Below are 18,391 nucleotides of genomic sequence, written 5' to 3' on the forward strand. Positions count from 1 at the left end.
ATTCCTCTTGTTAACATCTCCCCTTGCAAGGGCTCCTCATAAGAATTTTTCATTTTGTTCTCCAGAACTCAGTCACGTCTCTGCAACCCAAAAGATTAGTCCCTTGCACCAACATGCTTTGATACTTCATGCCAACTGATCAGCTCATCCTAAGTTTACCCTCCTCAAAGCACCTTCCCACAAGGATTCTCTCAAGGGATACAGGTGGCATCACCAGAGTTGAGAGTTTCAGTAAGGCAGCCCCTGGATAGAGAGAAGACTCCGAACTAACAAAAGGATGCTTGAAGAGACAGAGTGCTCTGCAATACTGCATTTTTTAGAAGGCGTGTATGTATTCCATCACTCCTCCATATACTACAAAAATAACTGGCTGAAGAGATAGCACGGTAGCAGGCAGCCTGTGTCCATTAAACCAGCTCTATTTATCAACACATTGTACTGCTTGAAAAGGGCTCAGCAGAACTCACCCTGGCAGTGTTTTGTTTTGTCAGTTTAAGAGCCCATCTTTTAAGACCTTCACACAGGCAGACGTGCATGAATGTCCCTGGGCTTCAGCTCCACCAGAATCCACGCCAGTCGTTGAAGGCAACAGCAGAAATATGCCAGAGGAGGAATTTCAGTTCCACGTAAGCAGTCAATCTTTGTTACAATAGATTAAATACCTCTGCTGTGTCAGTGTAGCTGTCATACTCAGCTATTAAGCCTGTTTACTATCACGTCAGTTCTACTTGTGGTCATCTTATTACCCAGATTATTGCCCTGATAGAAAGTGGCAGGCCTTTTCCCCCCAAGAGAAAGATCTGTTACAGTCTTGTGTCAAGGCCCAGTAACAGGGCCTTCAATCCCCATATCTCTGAGGCAATGCATGATCTGACAGCTTCCACCGCACTGATCTGTCACGGGTAGAAAAGTCATTAAGTGCTGAGCTGTTTCACAGAGTTATGGAGCTCTCTATTTTTGAGCAGAAAAACAAGTGACAAGAATTCCAACATGGCTTTTTCCTACAAAACTTCGTAAGACATGCATTAAATGCAGCTGATGAGAAGCCTTTAACTTTTACTCTGATCAATATCACGTTTAGATTGGAAAACACTTTAATTAACAAGTTAATTTTCTTCCTTACCACGAAGGCAGTTGCTTTTCTTTGAGCAGTTCTCACAGACTAAAAGAACTGAGCAGATCAGTTTCTCCTCCACAGACAATTTTATTGCTGTTCTCAAATGGGTTTGGCAGCCAACAATTCTCAAGATTTGTATTTACGCTCTGGATTTAATAAATATTTATCTTACGGTGAGCTTAAATTTTTCAGCCTCCTAAAAAGATTCCAGCTGTTATGCCAAGCCCAGCAGCCTGAGAATTCAAGATGATGTAATAGCATGTCAAGATGCAAGAGTTTTTCTCACCAGGAACACCTCTCACTACATCTTATAATTCAAGAGCACGAATACAGCAAAAAACAATTTAAACTCCCGATCTTCAATATTTGGGCTAAGCACATCAACAGTGATTTTGTTTGTGAAAAAAAATACCTAGTGGGTTTGAAGGTACTCTAAAACCAAACCAGTTGACTTTTTTGTTTGTCCACTCCCGGAAAGTCTCAGCTTCCTTCAATTAAGCTGGTCATAGCAAGCACAGCAGATAGAACAGCTAAGAGAAGCCATTTTAAATTGTTATTGTGCACTTACTGGCACTGCTCTCAGAAAAGGGGAGATGGATCCATACCTCTTTATCACTGTAGGAGATATTCCGGATCTCATTCCATGGGAAGGAGATTTTAGGGGTCAATCTGTTGTCTGGGTCATAAATGTGAAGACCCAAAGCATCGACTCCAAGGAGCAGTTCAGTGCCCTTTTTATTCTAAGGGAAGAAAGAACAGAGCAGAAAACCCTTTTATTCAACTCAAGGACAATCCGACACAAACCAAGCCTTTGTCAGCTTTGTGAACCAGCCCTGAGCAGTGACCCACCAGCACTGTATATTAAAAGGGCTCCTGCCTCCTAGGTAGCAAAGCATACTACAACAGTGACTCCCATTAACACTGCACAGCCATGTCCCAAATGCACTGCCTCTTGCAGTCTCCACTCATGCAATCTCACATCAACACGAGAGCTACCCCAGCAAGGAACTCTGCACACCTTGAAAGCACAACCTACACTCACCCTAATTGCAAAATAGTTCACTCCATACATCTCCAAGTCCTGAGCTATCTTCAAATACTCCATTTCTGCTTCATCTCTGTCAGACAAAAAAAGAGAAAAAAAGGCCAGAGTTACAGACATTTGGTAGGATCAGAGAGAGTGAGATGACTGCACTTTCTGATCCTAAGCACACACAGTGCTTTAAAACCTTGACTGTCTCTATCACATGGGTCAGGTTTGTCTTTGCTAGCAGGATCAATACAGTCCTACAGCAAATCCCAGTCTGCAGCTTGCCAGCATCTTAATGGCTGTTGACGCCCGCCCAGAGAGACACAGCATTTCAAGCAATGCTTTGTTCCTCTCCCAATCCCTTAAGCACAAAGGGAAAAATCTTCAGCCTGGAGTCCTGTGCTTCAGCTCTGTCTTACTTCAGGAGAATCTCCCATAAAGAGCGTTTTACCACATGAGCAGTGATACACCACCAGTCTGACTTCCTTTTGATCCTCACCCAGTGAGCCCCCAGAGCCCCTGGGCAGGTAGGGCTGCTTCTGTGCCCCTTTGCAGGTGTGCTCCCCTCCTGAGCATGAGTCCCATGTTCATCAGGAATCAGTGGGCAGCAGGGCAGAGCCACAGGAATAAAGAAAGCTCCTTGCCCTCTGTGAGACTTGAGCCAAACTTGCTGGGATTAACTGCTATGAGCAGAGCTCACCCATCACCTGCCCAAGGTCCCCAAACCCTAGCAGCTCTTCAAGTGAGGGGTCTGACCCTGAGCCACAGGCCACCCCAGCACACACTCACCTTGCTCTGCCTCGATGCTCTGCATACCAGGCTGTAATCCTCTCCTCCCACATCTCTGGAGTCATCTGGTACAGGTTTATTACCTGAGACACACAAGGAGACAGAGATCCAGGACACACTGCTACTTGCCATATTTTCCCAAGCCAGCAAACAGGCCAAAAATGCCCAAGCTTCCAGCAAAATCCCCAGGCATTACAGCTGATCTCAGACAGGCTCCTGCCTCCTCTCCCAGCAGTGCATGCTCAGCCCCATGCTCTGTGATATCACAGTGCTGATTTAGCCCTCAAGCATGCACAGTCTTCAGGCCACCAAGAAGAAACACAGACAGAATGAAACTGTGAAAACCACCGCAAAGAAAATAATTGCTTCTGCCTTTATTAAAATGTCAGAAAAATACTGAATCCTCCTCCTTCAGTACAACTCCTGGAGTTGTTTGCCTTGATAAGGAAATCCACCCCAGCCCACAGAGACCCTCTCTGCAAAGGGCTTTGTAGCACAAATGTTACCAAGTGTGGAAATTCATTCTTCTGCTGGGCTGAGCTCCTTACCCGCTTTGGAAGCAACTCCTCCTGTGCCAGAAAGCCTCTCTTGTGGACGTTGGGATCATAATCACCATACTGGAAAGAAGCAGAGACATTGTGCCCACACTGCATTAACAACACAGGCAAACAGAACTCTTCACAGCCACTCCTTGTGGATGCAGCAAATACAGACCACCTACACCCTTCAGCATCAGCCTGTTAGAGGTGAGAACATGTGCTCCTCGGTTAACGTAATAAACAGAGTTCCTTTGCCATGTGATTGCTAATAGAAACTAACATCCTCATTTTGTTGTTGCAGCAAACAGAGGAGGGTGCAGGACAAAACTTCCCACTGCCAGCTGGTGCCCACCATGCCCGGGAAACACTTCTTCTAGCACTGGGAAAGACCCCATCTGCATGAGTCCTTGCCTTCCCACCAGCAGTGGGTTGGGGATCCAACATGTGGACAAAGACCTGTCCCCAAATAATGACTGATCCCAGTAACTCAGCTGGGGCAGATAGGCTTTTCTCTTCTCCTGTTCACTATTAACAAATATTTAAATAATAATAATAATAACAGGAATTTGGCAGACAATTGCAGGCTCCCTTTGGGCAGGCGTTGACTTTTCTGCCAGAGGGGCTATTGCTCAACTGGGTCATGGAATCCAAATCAGATTTGTTAAGTGCATCCAGTAATTACTGGTATTTGTTTAGATGTACATCCTTCCGAGCAGCATATAAAATGGCTGAGAAATAAAACTGCTTATTAACAGATTCAAAAGCTGAGTGTCCCTGCAGTGCATGTGAAAATGAATTTATCTCCTGCACAGCGTAAGAGGGGAGGAAACAGCCAGAAAGCAGCACCTCAAATAACCTCACAAGTTTAAGTGGATGGGATGAAGGATGTGAGGCACGTACAGGAAATGCTGCGATTCTCATTCACCTGGCAGGCAGGACTTCTGCAGTGACATTAGGTGATTACACAAGGCACAGCAACGTTCCCTGCACTCACACATTCTGCAAGGGAAGCAGCCCTTCCCTCCCAGCTTTTCTGTAGCTCTTCAGCTCAGAAAGCACAAAATGGTGACAATTTTTAAAGCAAGACCAAGGCACGTGGTGCTCATAAGGGCAGGTCGCTTTGCATGGCAGCCTCCTTTCAATGCCAGAACCACCATGTTGTGCACCAAAACCAGAGCTCAAGATCATAAGTCTACACAGACACCCCCTCGGCAGCCCAGCAAGCAATGTTTCATCCACAACAAGCAGGGATTAAAGACACACATATTGATTTAGAGCCAATGCAGATGCAAAGGAAGCATGCAACAGCCAACGCTGACTCAGACTTCAACTAATACAACACAAACACTGTGGGTCCCATTCAGCAGGGTGCTGAGAGGTGGCAACTGTCTGTCTGCCTCCCAAGGTCTACAGGGCTTGGAGCTTCTCAACGACAGCACATTGCAGGTATACATCTCTTGAACCCACGTCAGAAGGGAACAGCAATAAAAACACGGAAGTAGCAAGGGAAACAACTCCAATAACCTTGGAGAGGCAGAAAATAAATCATTTCTAGGTGATGAAAATAATAGCAAACAGGATTAACATGAGTGTTTTTTTCTGTTGTGGTCTGCTGTAGAGATCCAAGACTAAGTATGGATTATGTGATTTTCACACGGTGAAAAATATTGCCACGTCCCAAAGGAATATCTGTACTGAGAGGGAGTCTGGGTGAGGACATTAATTATTCACCACTGAAAAACCAACAAATGGCTTAAATATTGCAGTGTATGTTGGCTCAAATGATTCGGCAAACACGCTTTTAAAGACCTTTCCAATTAAATAATTGCTTCAAAACTGTCACAGAATTTTAACTCCTGTTAATTGTATGACACGATTAATATTCACAGTCACACGCAGAAGTTGCCTTCACATCATCCATACGCCTGGCTTGTATTGTCCTGTACAAACACGGGCATACTCAGCTGTGACCCATTAGTGCTGATTATTGTTTGTCTGGGGAAAAAAACAAAAACAGAGGACCCCGTTGCTAATGCTGAAGTGCTTCAAGACCTGAAGTGCTGAGAGCAGCAGGGCAGCGATTTGCATTCAAGGGGCAAGGAATGGAAAAACCCCTCGGATGTTACCATTTGCTGCAGGGACCCTTTATTTGATAGTTTCCGAGTCTTTCACTGCTATTTAAAACCTGAACCATCTCCAATATTTGAAAGCGGTGTGGGTGGTTTGAATGCAGAGCTAGAGGGGAAAACACAGAGTAATTCCCCAAACGAATGCAATGATACAGAAATAAACAAGCCTTTAATTTTATGACCCGCATGCTTACTTTGTTATTTCAGGTGGGTGGTTCAACAACAGTACAAACAAACCTAACTGTCAATCAAATGGCTTCATCAGCTGCAACCACACGGGCACCGTGTCAGGCTGTTACGCCCCTCATCATGCAAATCAGCACGTTATTAGAGAAATTACTGTGCTCAGTGGCTGCTTTCTTGTCCAGAAAGGATATCATTATCCTATTTAACTGGAAGGAGGTGACCTGCAGTATCTTTCTTCCCAGCTCCATCCTGAGGATGTGCTTTCCACTTCTACCTTTCCTGAAAAAGAGCAGAAGGGGAAGCTCTGCCTGGACCTGGTTCTAAAAGGGGCAGCAAGGAAAAGCCATGTCCGAAGCAGACACGAAAGGTGCATTAGCTAAGATAAGAAAAGGCACTCCTCTTCCATCTTCTCACAGCCTCTGCAGAATCAAGATCTGCAAGATTAGGAGGCCTGCTCCGATTCCAGTCGATCTCCAGACACGTAGAGCACGTCAGGTGTGCTGCTAAGGACAAGGTCAGGAGCCGAGTTGGGAGAGCAGACACAGAACAGTGTAACAGCCCTGCACCAAACTCCACCCTGCTCCTGATCACGAGAGCAGCCATGGTCAAAAGTTAACAGCACTCAGTATTTTACCCAAGGGTTTATTCATTTTGGCAGAGGGAAGTGGCATCCCCTCTGTACCCTCAGCTCAGCAGGTCACATGAGAAAAAGCCAAGTGAGTGTTTACACATGCACTCTAATAAGAGCGATGGTTGTTTCACACAAACATTGTTAAAAGCAACTCTTTTCCCCAGCTGATGAGTCCCTCTAACAAAACAGATTTGCATCAATATTCTGACTATGAGGAGAACACACCTTTTTCTAGCAAATCCAAACGTTTGTCATCAAGCAACACTGCAGCACATCACCCTCTGCTGGATTCAGACAAATTGGGCACAGACTAAAGGCTTATGAGGAGTGTTATCATGCAACCTGGAAAAAGCCACTGCTGAGGATGAGACTCCTTGAAACGACTGCTTCCACCCCATCTGGACCGAGCCCTCCTCAGTCAACAGAAACAAATCCCACTCCTGCACTGTGACATAGATCTCATCAGAGCACAGTTACCCTGCCTGTCCCCTGAGGCCCCTTTGGGACAGCAATGGGGCACAGACACTTGGCCTAAGGTTCTGCAAGCTGAAACCCCTCCCTGAAGTGCATCCAGAAAATGACTGAGTGCAACCACAAAGATGTGGCAGTAATGCAGTTGGGCTGCGGTAGGACTCCAGCAACTGCTCTTCTTTTCCAATGACATTATCTTTACACAGGAGCTGGAGATCAGCTAGAAAACTCAATTCAGCAGTGGTACATGTTGTGTTACAGGGATAAATGACCCATCTCTAGCAAGATGTCCCCACCTCTGAATCTGCGGCTGCTCCCTGTATTACAAGAGTCCCCCTGCTGCTGGCTGCTTTCTCTGCTCCCAAGGCTGCTCCAAGATGGAAAACAGTGCTCTTTAGAATAAGTCCTTGGCAAACACCACTGACTTGGGGTCTAGAGCAGAATTCAGCTGAGGAATGAGGGGGAACTTGATGACAGTTGAGTTCTCCCCTCTGTGTAATGAGACCAAGGAGCTATGATCAAAGCTTTGACAAAGGGACAAGTCAGAAAGATCTCTAACACTGCAACACCATTGATGAGGCAAACCGTAGCACTCAAAACAAAGCAGTTATCATGAGGACAAGTATCCCAGGGAAGCAATGGAACTGCCAGCCACACAGCTGGTTTGCTACTGGCTGCAACAGCAAGAGCAGGGAGGAGATCCAAAAAAGCACAGGCTCCAGGAATTCAGCTGCTCCAGTAGTAACCCAAACTCAAGTAGGCATTGCAGCTCATAGGCTGAGAGCTTGCTAAGGATTTCTGGAAAGAGAAAATAAAAATGCATCCAATGTCCAAAGGCAGACAGAAATCAGGAGCATGGAGAAGACAGTGTTGCCAGTGTAGTCCCATCACTTTTCAATTTTTAACAACTCTCCTTGCCTTCGGAAGTGGGTATGTAACAAAGCACCTGGCTTCCTAGGAACAACGCTAAGCCAACACCAGTTTGCCCTCAGAAAATCCCTCTGTGCCTACCTTGGCTTGGACTGCATAAGAGGCCAGCAGGACAGAAGCTTCAGGAGGACAGTAGATCTTCTCATCCAAAATCTGCTTCTTCACCTGCACACAGCAGTAAAGGACACTTAACACATGTTTAGTGAAGCAGTGCAAAGCATGACTGTCACAGCAGATGGCTGCAGTTTGTTTTAACTAGGGCTGTCAACCACACAGTTAACAACTTTCCTAACACTAGCTCCTGTTCAGGTCCAGGAAGTCTCTGATGTCTGTAAAGGGAAGGGTTCAGGCTTTCACAAGCCACCTTTTGCAGACAGGTTTGTGAGAAGAACTAAATTTATACCAGGGAAGTGACAGAACCTATATCTCACTGTGAGGGGCAAGGGGGAAAAAAAAGCTCCCATGTAAACGTGGAGATAAAATCTCCTAAGGCATAAGCTATAGATTGATGTGACTATATACAACACTAAATTAAAAAAAAAAGGAGTTGTAGCTGAGCCTCTGAGCACACAAAGGGCTTTGCTCTGGGGCATTCAGACCTTGCTATGAGTAGGTGCTCACCTGTGCTTGGGGCTAATTCCCTCCAATCCCCACCAACAGCAAGCAGAGCTGCAGGTCACCTCTGTGGCAGTGCTTTTAACAGCAGGCAACTCCTGTGCACGCTCCCAGGAGACCCAGTGTGCAGTTCCCAAAAGCTACTGCTTTATGTTTCCTGGCTTCTGTGCATTAAAAAATTAAACCTGTCATGTTCGATATTTTATGTTCCTGCCCACTTAATTTTTCTGAAAAAAAAAAAGTGCTATTTTCCTAAAATGGATTGTCACAGAGATACAGTAATGTGTATTTGAATTTATAGCACGTTTTGCATCCTCAAAGTCAGTTACAACATAATCACAGAAGAGATTCTCCTTCATTAAGGTGAACAGGGAAGCTTGCAAGCTTATGTGTGTTCCTGCTTCTTAAACACATTACTGGAGCATAGGTTCCTCTCATATCATTAAAATCCTAGCAGAAAAGTCACAGTCTGCATTTATAAAATGCAGCTTTAACTGCTTTTCTTCTCTGACTCTATTTTTCAAAGCTGCCAAAAAGCATTTTTCCTTATCAGGCCTAAAACCCACGGCAAATTGGACATTTAGAACCTGCCCTAAGGAGACAGGAGAGAACAAGAGAGACTTTGGAAATGAACAGCAATATTTTGCATTTAAGCTCCTTTAGCTCTGAAGAACAAAGACGAACTTTGGAACTGGGAGGAGTATGAATGAGCTGGTGAGCTCACTTTTATATCTGTTGTAAAGGGCAGAGTACATTGAAATCTAAAGCAATGCAGCTGAATCCAGATTGCCCCTACTTTGGTGCAAAGCAACTTCAACAGCCAAGGAGCAGCTACAACATCCTAATGAGTGCCCAGAGATCTGCCCAGGATTATTCTACAGCCTGTAACACTCCTGCCTCCTGTTTCTTTTTATACTAAATAGTTTCAGAAAATTGATCTTGTCTGAAAGAGAAAGCTGCTGTGATAGAAATGCTTCATTACCAGTCACACAGCACAGCTACAACATCAACTGAACTGATTTCTCAGGACATGATGTTTGGTAGAGTACTTTAAATAAGAAGTTACTGGTGCAGGCAGGACAGCTAGGTTTCCCCCTCTCCTCCGCTTTTGCCATCAGCTTATGACAGCTTCTGGGATTTTCTTCTGCTCCAGTTATCTGAAGGCTGATTTGTGAAGAGGTCAACCTTGCTGTATAGACTGTACATGAAACAGGCTGGCTGCATTCTGTGCCCCAGGATGAAATTCCCTTGCTTCCCACAACAACGCTATCACTTATAAAGGCAATTGTCATCTCTCAGCACAATTGATATCTACACCCTGCAGAGAGGCAGACTCCAAGGCTGCGAGTGTCATTCATGCCCACATCTGACAGATTCATTTTCCTTAACTACCACACACTAATATTACAAATCACCTAATCACTCCTGATAGCCAGTTTGCAAGTCTGGGCGCCTGGGACTGCTTCATCCATCTCTGACCTATTTTAGGACACTTCTGCTGTTGAAGACAACTGCATTCAGAGGGGTGTGAATGTAATGATAAAGAACCACGCTTTGCTGACCAAATTCCTCAGTCCCCAAAACCTTCTTGCACTTCTGCTCATCCTGGCTCCTTCCTCCTTCATGTTGGAAAACAACGTACTGACTTACGAGGCTCCTACCTGCAGGAAGAACAAGTGCTGTGTGATTTCCTGGACCAGCTCCTCCTCTGCATTCTCAGGATAAAATTTGGCTAGGAAGTGAAAGGTGACAGGTTCCTCTGTTGGCACATCATGATCCAGAACCTGGGGAATAAAAAAGCCATTCAACTACACCCCCTAGCTTTTTCAGTGCCCTGTTTCTAGGTGCCACACCGTTCCCTAAGATCAGTTCAGCGTTAAGATCAGTACAGCTTTTGTCAAGCATTTTAGGCATGCAGAAGGGATGAAACAACTTAAGTAGTTCAGAAGAGTTTAGAAAACAAACAAACATTTCTGACAATCAGAACTGTGCAAGAAAACAAACAGCATGCAAAATGAGACAGCAAAGGTTGATCTTGATCTGCTGTATACATAATGCTGTTTCCCAACCTCTCACAGTGTTATATGCTGCTACACCACCACCAAACTTTATGGCTGTTTCCCTGCAGTGCCTCTCCCTCTATTTCAGACTTGCTCTCTGACACCTTGCTATTATGCTGGCACTGTCTGGTTCAGATTCACGTTAGCTTAAAACTTTGGCATGACACTGAGAGACACCAAGACCTCCTTTAATCACAATTACTGTCTGGTTTTAGTGCAGCATCGTTTGGATGCAAACAGAGCCACATCCATCATTTCTCTAACCAACTGCTCAGCAACCCAGAGGCTCACATATCTGGGAAGCATCCTATCCCTTATCTCCATCTCCTTTTTACTCCTCAGTTTTATCTCCTCCTTTGCTTTTGCACATTTCAACAACAAAAGAAGCCAAGGTGCAACCTCTCACTTTCATGCTAAAGGGTTTGTCATTCAGAGGTGTAGAAGAGAGACTAAAAGCAGCCATCACTAGGCTTTGTTTACATTACAGACCTCCTGCAGTCCAGCATCTCAGGGGTTGGAAGATGATCTTTAAGGTCCCTTCCAACCTAAGCTACTCTTCAGTTCTAAACATTCTCCTCTGTCACCCTTTATGAACTCTCAAGAGAGATTTGCTTCCAACCTTCTTGTCCATTTTGAGCCAAGCCACCGTGTCCTTGATAGTGTACTGCAGGCCAAAGAACCATGTTTCTCGGAGTCCCAGCGTTCTGCATACGAGGTCAAACAAGTCCTTGCCTTTCCACTTCACCTGTAAGAAAAGGAATGGGAAGCCAAGTTATAAAAGATGGACTTGAAAATTTTGTTTCCATCCAACCAAATCCACTCTTTTTTCTACCTCACAGGGAAATTGGAAAGCCCACCCAAATGATGCTGTGAGGTTCCACCGCTTCTTCCTTTAGCAATCTACCAGAAGTCAGAGGACCTGAAGGGTCCTTTTGAATCAAGCACCACTATGAGTAGCCCATTTTCAGCACAAAAAGAAAGAAAGAAAAAAAAAGTCTATGTATCACTCTTAATTGCCCTTTGGTAGCATCCCTGCCCAACCTCCAGTATGAGCAGCTCTGGCAGACCAGGGCACAACACACCCCTGAAAACCAGAAGTGAGGCAACTGATGCATCCACTGCACGCATCCACAGCAACAGGCTCTGCACAGGCTAAGGGGGAGGAGGGCTCAGAGGAACTATCACTGAAGTCAGCGGTTCTCTCTGAGTGTTTTTGGATCGAGTCAGGCTGTGCTTTACACTGAAAATGTGACAAAAGAGGGAGCAGGGGAAGCGGTCGTGCTCAAAGAGCGTGTCCTTCCAACAGTCTTGCCGTCGCAACTGCGCTATTGCTGAAGTTTGTTCATAAAACCAGGAGGCGCTGGGAGGCAGAAAGGTGAAGAAAGACATAAAACAGATGAATCTAATGTGCCACAGCCACTTTGGTCCTCCATCTGCGCGGCGGAAACAATCGCTGGACTGAGACATATGGCCATTACTCCAAAGCCCTGGGGCAAAAGGATCTCGGCACATTCTCTTGTCGCTACAACTCAATCTTGGTGCCACCTGGACAGCATCAATATTAATGCTGGTGCGCAGCACGCACTGCTGACGTGGGGACGATCCACGCTCCTGCTGTCACCCACTGCCGCCTTGTGGGCAAAGCAGTTGAGGACAGGCTGACTCCTGCTTTGATTAACTGAGCACATGGCTATTTTTGCCCCTCGCAGGCTACATACGTGCACACCGACATCCCAGAATAGAAGAAAGCCACTGCTACCCTCCAAAAAGCAGCACCCCAGGGCGGCTCGCCACGGCCTCTCTGCAATTCCTATCAGGCACAGTCAACACCTCGAGGTCAAAAGCACCAGGAGGAGCAAGTTCTGCAGTGCTGTAATTATAAAACCCTCATTTCACACATCGAGCTAGCCTCCGGTCCCCACAACGAGCTCCAGCTTGGCACAGGATGCTGCAGATTGCACATCTCCTCCTGACTATTATTTTAAGAGGGAGGTTAATTCGAGGTTTCAGACAAAACAGAGCGAGACGCATTTAAACAGCCATTCCATGCCGTTTCCGTAGGCACATGGAAGCGCGCCGCCATCAAAGGGCTATTTCCTAACTGGAATTAAACTGCTTTGCATAACGCGTTGTCATTTGGGCTTTTTTATTATTTCCACCCCCCCCCCCCCTCTCCCTTTTTGCAAAGGCCATCTTTCAGCCTATTGCTTCCCAGCGCCTGCGCCCCTTTGTGCCCCCCCAGGATCTCGGTGGGCTGCTGCTGCTCACCCCAGCTTCCCATGTTACAGCTGGCCCTTTGCACATCCCTCCTGTAATTCTCGTTTGCTAAGCAATTGTTTCTGCCATCAGGTTTCACACTGCTGCTGTCACTGCACGTGCATGGTAAGGCAGAGACACGTATTTAACATTCCTGCCCGCACAGTGCTGAAGGCTCAGGCAGTAACATCACATCCCCCCCCCCCCCCCCCGACCGCGCTGAATTACCTTCATTAAATATAGAAATGGAACAGCGGCCACGTTCATTTCAACGTACATGACTTCCTTCCACACCTCGGTACTTAAAATAATGATCTGCATTCAAGTGGCATCTTTGGACAGCTGAACTCCAACTGTTTTACAGACATGGAAGACCTCAGCTCGGTACCCATATTTGATAGGCCTCGTATCATTGACTGCCACATTTCCTGGCCATAAAACACAATAAAGGCCCCCAGGGGCACTGGGAGATAAAGAGAGCTGATGCCGGGGGCTGAGCAGATGAGCCAGCAGTGAGCCTGCAAGCCTGGCAGTTCCACATCGTGCCCTCTGCCCATCACACCGCTCCCCTGCTCCACACACCTGAAGTACAAGGACAATTCTGCAAGTTGTCAAGAGGACCTGAAAACAAAACCAAAAGGCTTAGAGCAGAGCAGTCCCCTCAGCCATATGCTCGGGCAGTTGGCACGACGCTATGACAAAGCTCAGTCTCCAACCAAAAGCTTCATCACAGCAACCCTAATCCTGCACAGCCAGGCAGCTCCGCACAACCCGCAGAGGGGAGCAGGATGCGGCTGCAGATGTCACCTCTCACACTTGTGGCTTTGCATCCTCCCACCAGCTTGATTTCAGCACAACCTGCTTGAGACATTCCACGAGTCTGGGAGGAATACATGGACAAACTGCTTTATGAACGCGGCGAGTGCTGCGAGGCTGTGATTTTGCAGAGCTGGAATTTATGCTCTTTACTAAACACAGAGTGCTCACAATTTATCAGCAGAGCGTTTTAAGTAAACAGCACTAAGCACTTACAACCCAGCAGCTAGAACAGAGCACTTCCACTATGGCTTATTGGCATCATCTTTTTCTCCGGCGGAGACGTCGCATTTGGCATCTATTAACAGGGTTTGCATTATTTATTAAACTGCACCAAGAGTAATTTCCAACCGACAGGCAACTGGGCGATTTATTTCAATGCAGACCCTTGCCATCAATTTTCAGCACTGCTCCTCAGCTCCCGAGCCTGTCCCCCAGAGGCACAAACAAGAGGCAGGGTTACCTGATCCCCCTGGCAAGGGCTGACAGCGGGGAGGCCAAGAGCTAGAAAATAACACACACCAAGGCACGGGAGGTGCAGCCGTCCTGCACAAAGAGCGCTGAGGGCGTTAAGGAGAAAAGCGATTCCAAAACTCTGCTGATGCTTCACTTCCAGTGATGCCCTGCTGAATGTACGCCAGCTACGTGGAAAAGGGAAAAAAGAATGGTTTTAAACCCCTTAGGATTTCATGAGAGGAAGGAGAGGAACAAAGACATGCCCAGTCTCCACAGGGCAGAACCCAGCTCAAGGCAGCCTCACCTCCCTTCCATCACAAACACAGACCAGGACTTCAGCTACGAAAAATGCACAGCAGTGACTTTTCACCTCAGCAGATCAGTTTTATTCAGTGTCAGTATTCATTCTGTGCCAGACATGAGACAGGAGCCCAGGGTCCCTGTTCTGACGACCAGATGGCACGCAGGACAAGCAGAGGAGGGGGCTGAGCCCCAGGAAGCAGCACTCAGGTTTTACAGTGAGACCTCTCCACTCAGGGGACCCTGTGGGAGAAGCAAGAACCAACACCTCTGCCCTGATACACGGGGGGAGAACACAGAATGGGGCCCCATTGGGCACCTGAGCACACAGGAGCTGCCCCTCGTCCACCAGATGACCAAACAGAACCCCACAACAGTGGACAATCCAAAGCAGGGTAACTTTGAGGCTGTGTGTTTCCCCTTCAGGACCTTAAATGGTAACAGGAGTGCCCCAGACAACCATTTGTTTGGATTTAATGCCCATTTGGATTGAGCAGGGAATCAAATATTCAATATTCCTCCATTTCTTTAAATAAACAGATGTCAAATACTTTCAATTGCCACTTACTGAGCCACAAGACAGGGCCGTAAAAGTTATTTTTATTTACTAATGCTACACGACAACTCGATAATGAGCTTTTAATTAAAATCTATTTCTGTTAACCACCGAGGAGGCCAAAAACCCACCCAGGCATAACAACGCAGATGGCGCAGCCAAGCGCAGTGCTTGCTGTCTGCCCAAGACAGAGACAGGCCGGGTGCAGGGGAAAAAAGGCTGCTGCAGCTCTTCCAGCTGGCAAGGGAGGGGAAAACAACCAACAGAACCCGGAGCACCAGCTCAGCCCAAGGCTGAGGGAGTGAGGACTGATGCAGCTCTTGAACCAATGGTAGAAGGAATTGGATAACACTGAGCTCAAGAACAGGCTGAGAAGGGGTTGCAGCGGGATGCAGGACCAGAGAGCATTTCAGATGCAGGGTGGAAACAGAACGAAGTCAAGGAGGGTCTGTGCTCATCATGTTCTCATGTGACTTGCACACAGATTAAGAAAGGGGATGCAGAATTGAACAGAACCGAGCAAGACAGCTCTGAGAAATTCCCAAGTGACAAGGCTGTAAATCAGCAGAATTGCTGCTTCTGCCATAAAGCCCTCCAAGATTCAAGTCAAATGAGAAAGCAGCTTCTGCCTGCCACTTCTCATATTAGGGAAGGGATTGGGAGCCACCAAGCAGCAAAAACATGTGAGCATTCACAGAGAACTGACACAGGGCGAGGGCAGATGGGTGCACAAAGGAACCTGAACATTGACTTGACAGCTGGCATCCCAGTAATTTACTGAAGATCATTTTGCAGCTGAGAGGGATTATTTCTCTCAGCCTTTTTAAAATAGCTGTTACTGTCCACAGATTCATCTTTGCCAGCCAGCTTTCTGCCTGCAAGCAGAAGCTTAGCAGCATCAAGAGGTCACTACTGGCATCACCAAGAAGCTGGTGAACATTTACCAAGGGATGAAGAAGCCCGTGTAAAACCTCTCCCAAGCATTTTGCAAAGCAGACAGAAACTTCATCTCTAGCTTATTCCTCTTGCCCTTTCTTATTCGGGTGCTTAACTCCCTACTCTGATGCACAAGCTCTTTCTCAAGAACTTTATTTGGCCGCAGATTTTCAACACCAGACCTTAGCTTGCCCCTGCTCCCAGGGATAAGCTTTTGCAGCACAGCTATGTAACCCCCTACAAACGTTAATAGAGAGACTAACACTTAGCTGCATACTGCTAAAATAGAGTTTTTTCTACTTACGTGCAAATAGAAAAGTTTTACAACCAACCACAGCCAGCTGAGCTGGCCTTGCAGCAAGTTGGGTACCAGGGACTAAGTGCTCTGCAGGGACACCTTCCAGCTGAGATGGTTTTCTGAACAGAGAGGAACAGCTTAAGCATTCAGGCAGTAACACAGTGCAAGGTTAGACCAAACATACAAGTGCCTCTTCTTACTGCTTCAATGCTTGTGCTTTCTCCAGGTTGGCTGTTAAGCTTTCCCATTCATTTCTGGCTGAAAGAGCTGCCGCTGTCCAAGGATTAAGCTGGGAGGCAGCCACTGCTTGGTCCCATAATGACTCCCACAGGAGCTTCAAGACCACCAGCACTATGGATAAAGAGAAAACACCCTCTGAGAAGGTGCTGAGCCTCCAGAGCTGGAGAGCCAGGCACCACGCTGCCACCACCACAGGAACAAAGCAAAACAAGGACTGGTGGATCCTTCTATCAGCAGTGCAGCTTGGCTCTTGGAGAAAAAAATCCTGTGCATCAGAGTGCCTGAGACCAACCCAACACCGACACTGCAATCCTGCTGCAGGAACAGAATGAAAAGAGCCCCACAGGAACCTAATAACACCACAAGGTAAAGATATTGTGCAAGAGAAGTGAATAAGCTGACTATCTCATGAAGAGCCACCACCAGAATTACCTTACTCTTGCCATTTGTGCTGGCCTAATTTGGGTCAGGGCCACAGTCAGGAATGGCAGCAAGTTGCACCAGAAGGGTGGCAAATAGAGGAAACCATTAGCCACTCAGTGTCCTGGCACCACAAGCTGGGAGGCAGTAAACCAACAGCACCAGCACCACACCCTGCCAGCCCCTGCCTTGCATTTGAGCTTCCTGAGTCATTACACGGGCAGTGTATGGCACACGGCGGTGTTAATTGACCCAGTGTGTTTTTCAGTAGGATTTCTCTCACGCTGCTCTCCAAGCACAGAAATGTGAGTGTAGGAGCTATGTGGTGCTGCTCAGGAAGATGGGGCAGCCAGCGAGCGGCTTAGCAGAGGGATTTCAATAGTTATGCAAATGTCTGTCCTTGCTCAAGATGCTATCAATTAATTAGGCACCACGCTCACACAGCTCTAATGGAACTAACACAAAAAGGGAGACGTTGACTTTGTGCCTTTAAGATTTCCCTGAACAAATTACAAGTCTTTGAAGTGAGGCCCCGACTGCGATTATTAAGCTTCACCACAGCATTAGAAAGATTAAGATTTCATTTCTAGGAATTATTTCAGATTTAGACTCAATTTAGAGACATTATTCACAGAGTCAACAGATGCAGAGCAGGTTTAATCTCCTGCAGCACCCAGCCGGGAATTCCTACAGGGCTGACTGAAAAATGAATGAGGAAAAGGTGGCACTGACACAGCTACAGACACATCAGCTTGCTCAGAACACATCAGGGGCTGCCATGACCAGAGGTGGCAGCAGAACCAGGGTGGCACACAGCCTCACTTGTGCTCTTCCTGTGCCAGATGGGAATTTACAGCCCGAGTGTCTTGTGTCACACCCAGCCAGTTGTTATCAGGCCTCACATCGTGCTGACAACACCTCACCACCCTCCGTCACCTCTGTCCTGCGCAGCGTCACTTGGGAAAACACAGAACGTGCCTCAAGAGCTCTGCAATAAAGTTATAAAAGAGCCAGAGAGATTAAATCTGCATAGAAAGGCTGCTCCAGTGGAGCTTGGTCACACTCAGATATGTTCACCGGCACTGTGATCAGCACTGGTCAAAGAAGCCAGTGGTTAAGCAGGGCTAAGATCAGCAGGGCCCCAGACCATGAGCAGCACCAGCCTCCCCACAGCACCTCCCAAACTGCTCACCCTGCATGCAGCCAGTATCGCTGGAAGGAAAAGGGGCACAAGCACACAGCGTGAGGCTGAGAGGTACAGGAGGCACAGAGGTATGAGGCAGCTGTTTGTAATGGGGCAGGCACTGGTCTCAGGGGATGTGTTCTGGATACAGCCAGCAAGCAGAGGAACTTTCCCTGGAGCTGTCACTACACAGAGGTGGCAGCAACGCAGCCAGGGAGCTGAGAGAGCCACAACTGACCCATGCAATGTGACTCAGCAGTCACTCATCCTGATCCTTTCTTCCCTGCTGTTGGGAGGCTCTCGCACTGGAGGTCAGAGCCTGAGCTCCTGCACGTGTCCTCCGTGCTCCAGCGAGAGGTCAGAGGTGCAAGCAGGAGCACATTGCTCATGAGCCTCTCTCTGAGCTCCCCCAAGGGCTGGGCAGCCTCTGCTG

General features: G+C 47.1%; 1 protein-coding gene across 6 annotated transcripts in view; it reads right to left on the minus strand.

The window, feature by feature from the left end:
• The window catches only part of NF2 (neurofibromin 2), a 41,203-nt gene that overhangs the window by 21,732 nt on the left and 1,080 nt on the right, over nucleotides 1–18,391 (minus strand). For all 6 annotated transcript variants that reach the window (XM_015294835.3, XM_046901084.1, XM_015294836.4 and 3 more), the window contains 7 exon segments: nucleotides 11,117–11,242; nucleotides 10,099–10,221; nucleotides 7,904–7,987; nucleotides 3,485–3,553; nucleotides 2,937–3,019; nucleotides 2,160–2,235; nucleotides 1,723–1,857 (listed from right to left, as the gene is read on the minus strand). In XM_015294835.3, the coding sequence (XP_015150321.1) occupies nucleotides 1,723–1,857; nucleotides 2,160–2,235; nucleotides 2,937–3,019; nucleotides 3,485–3,553; nucleotides 7,904–7,987; nucleotides 10,099–10,221; nucleotides 11,117–11,242 (696 nt within the window).

The sequence above is a fragment of the Gallus gallus genome, chromosome 15 (assembly GCF_016699485.2).
Source record: "Gallus gallus isolate bGalGal1 chromosome 15, bGalGal1.mat.broiler.GRCg7b, whole genome shotgun sequence".
Lineage (NCBI taxonomy): Eukaryota > Metazoa > Chordata > Aves > Galliformes > Phasianidae > Gallus > Gallus gallus.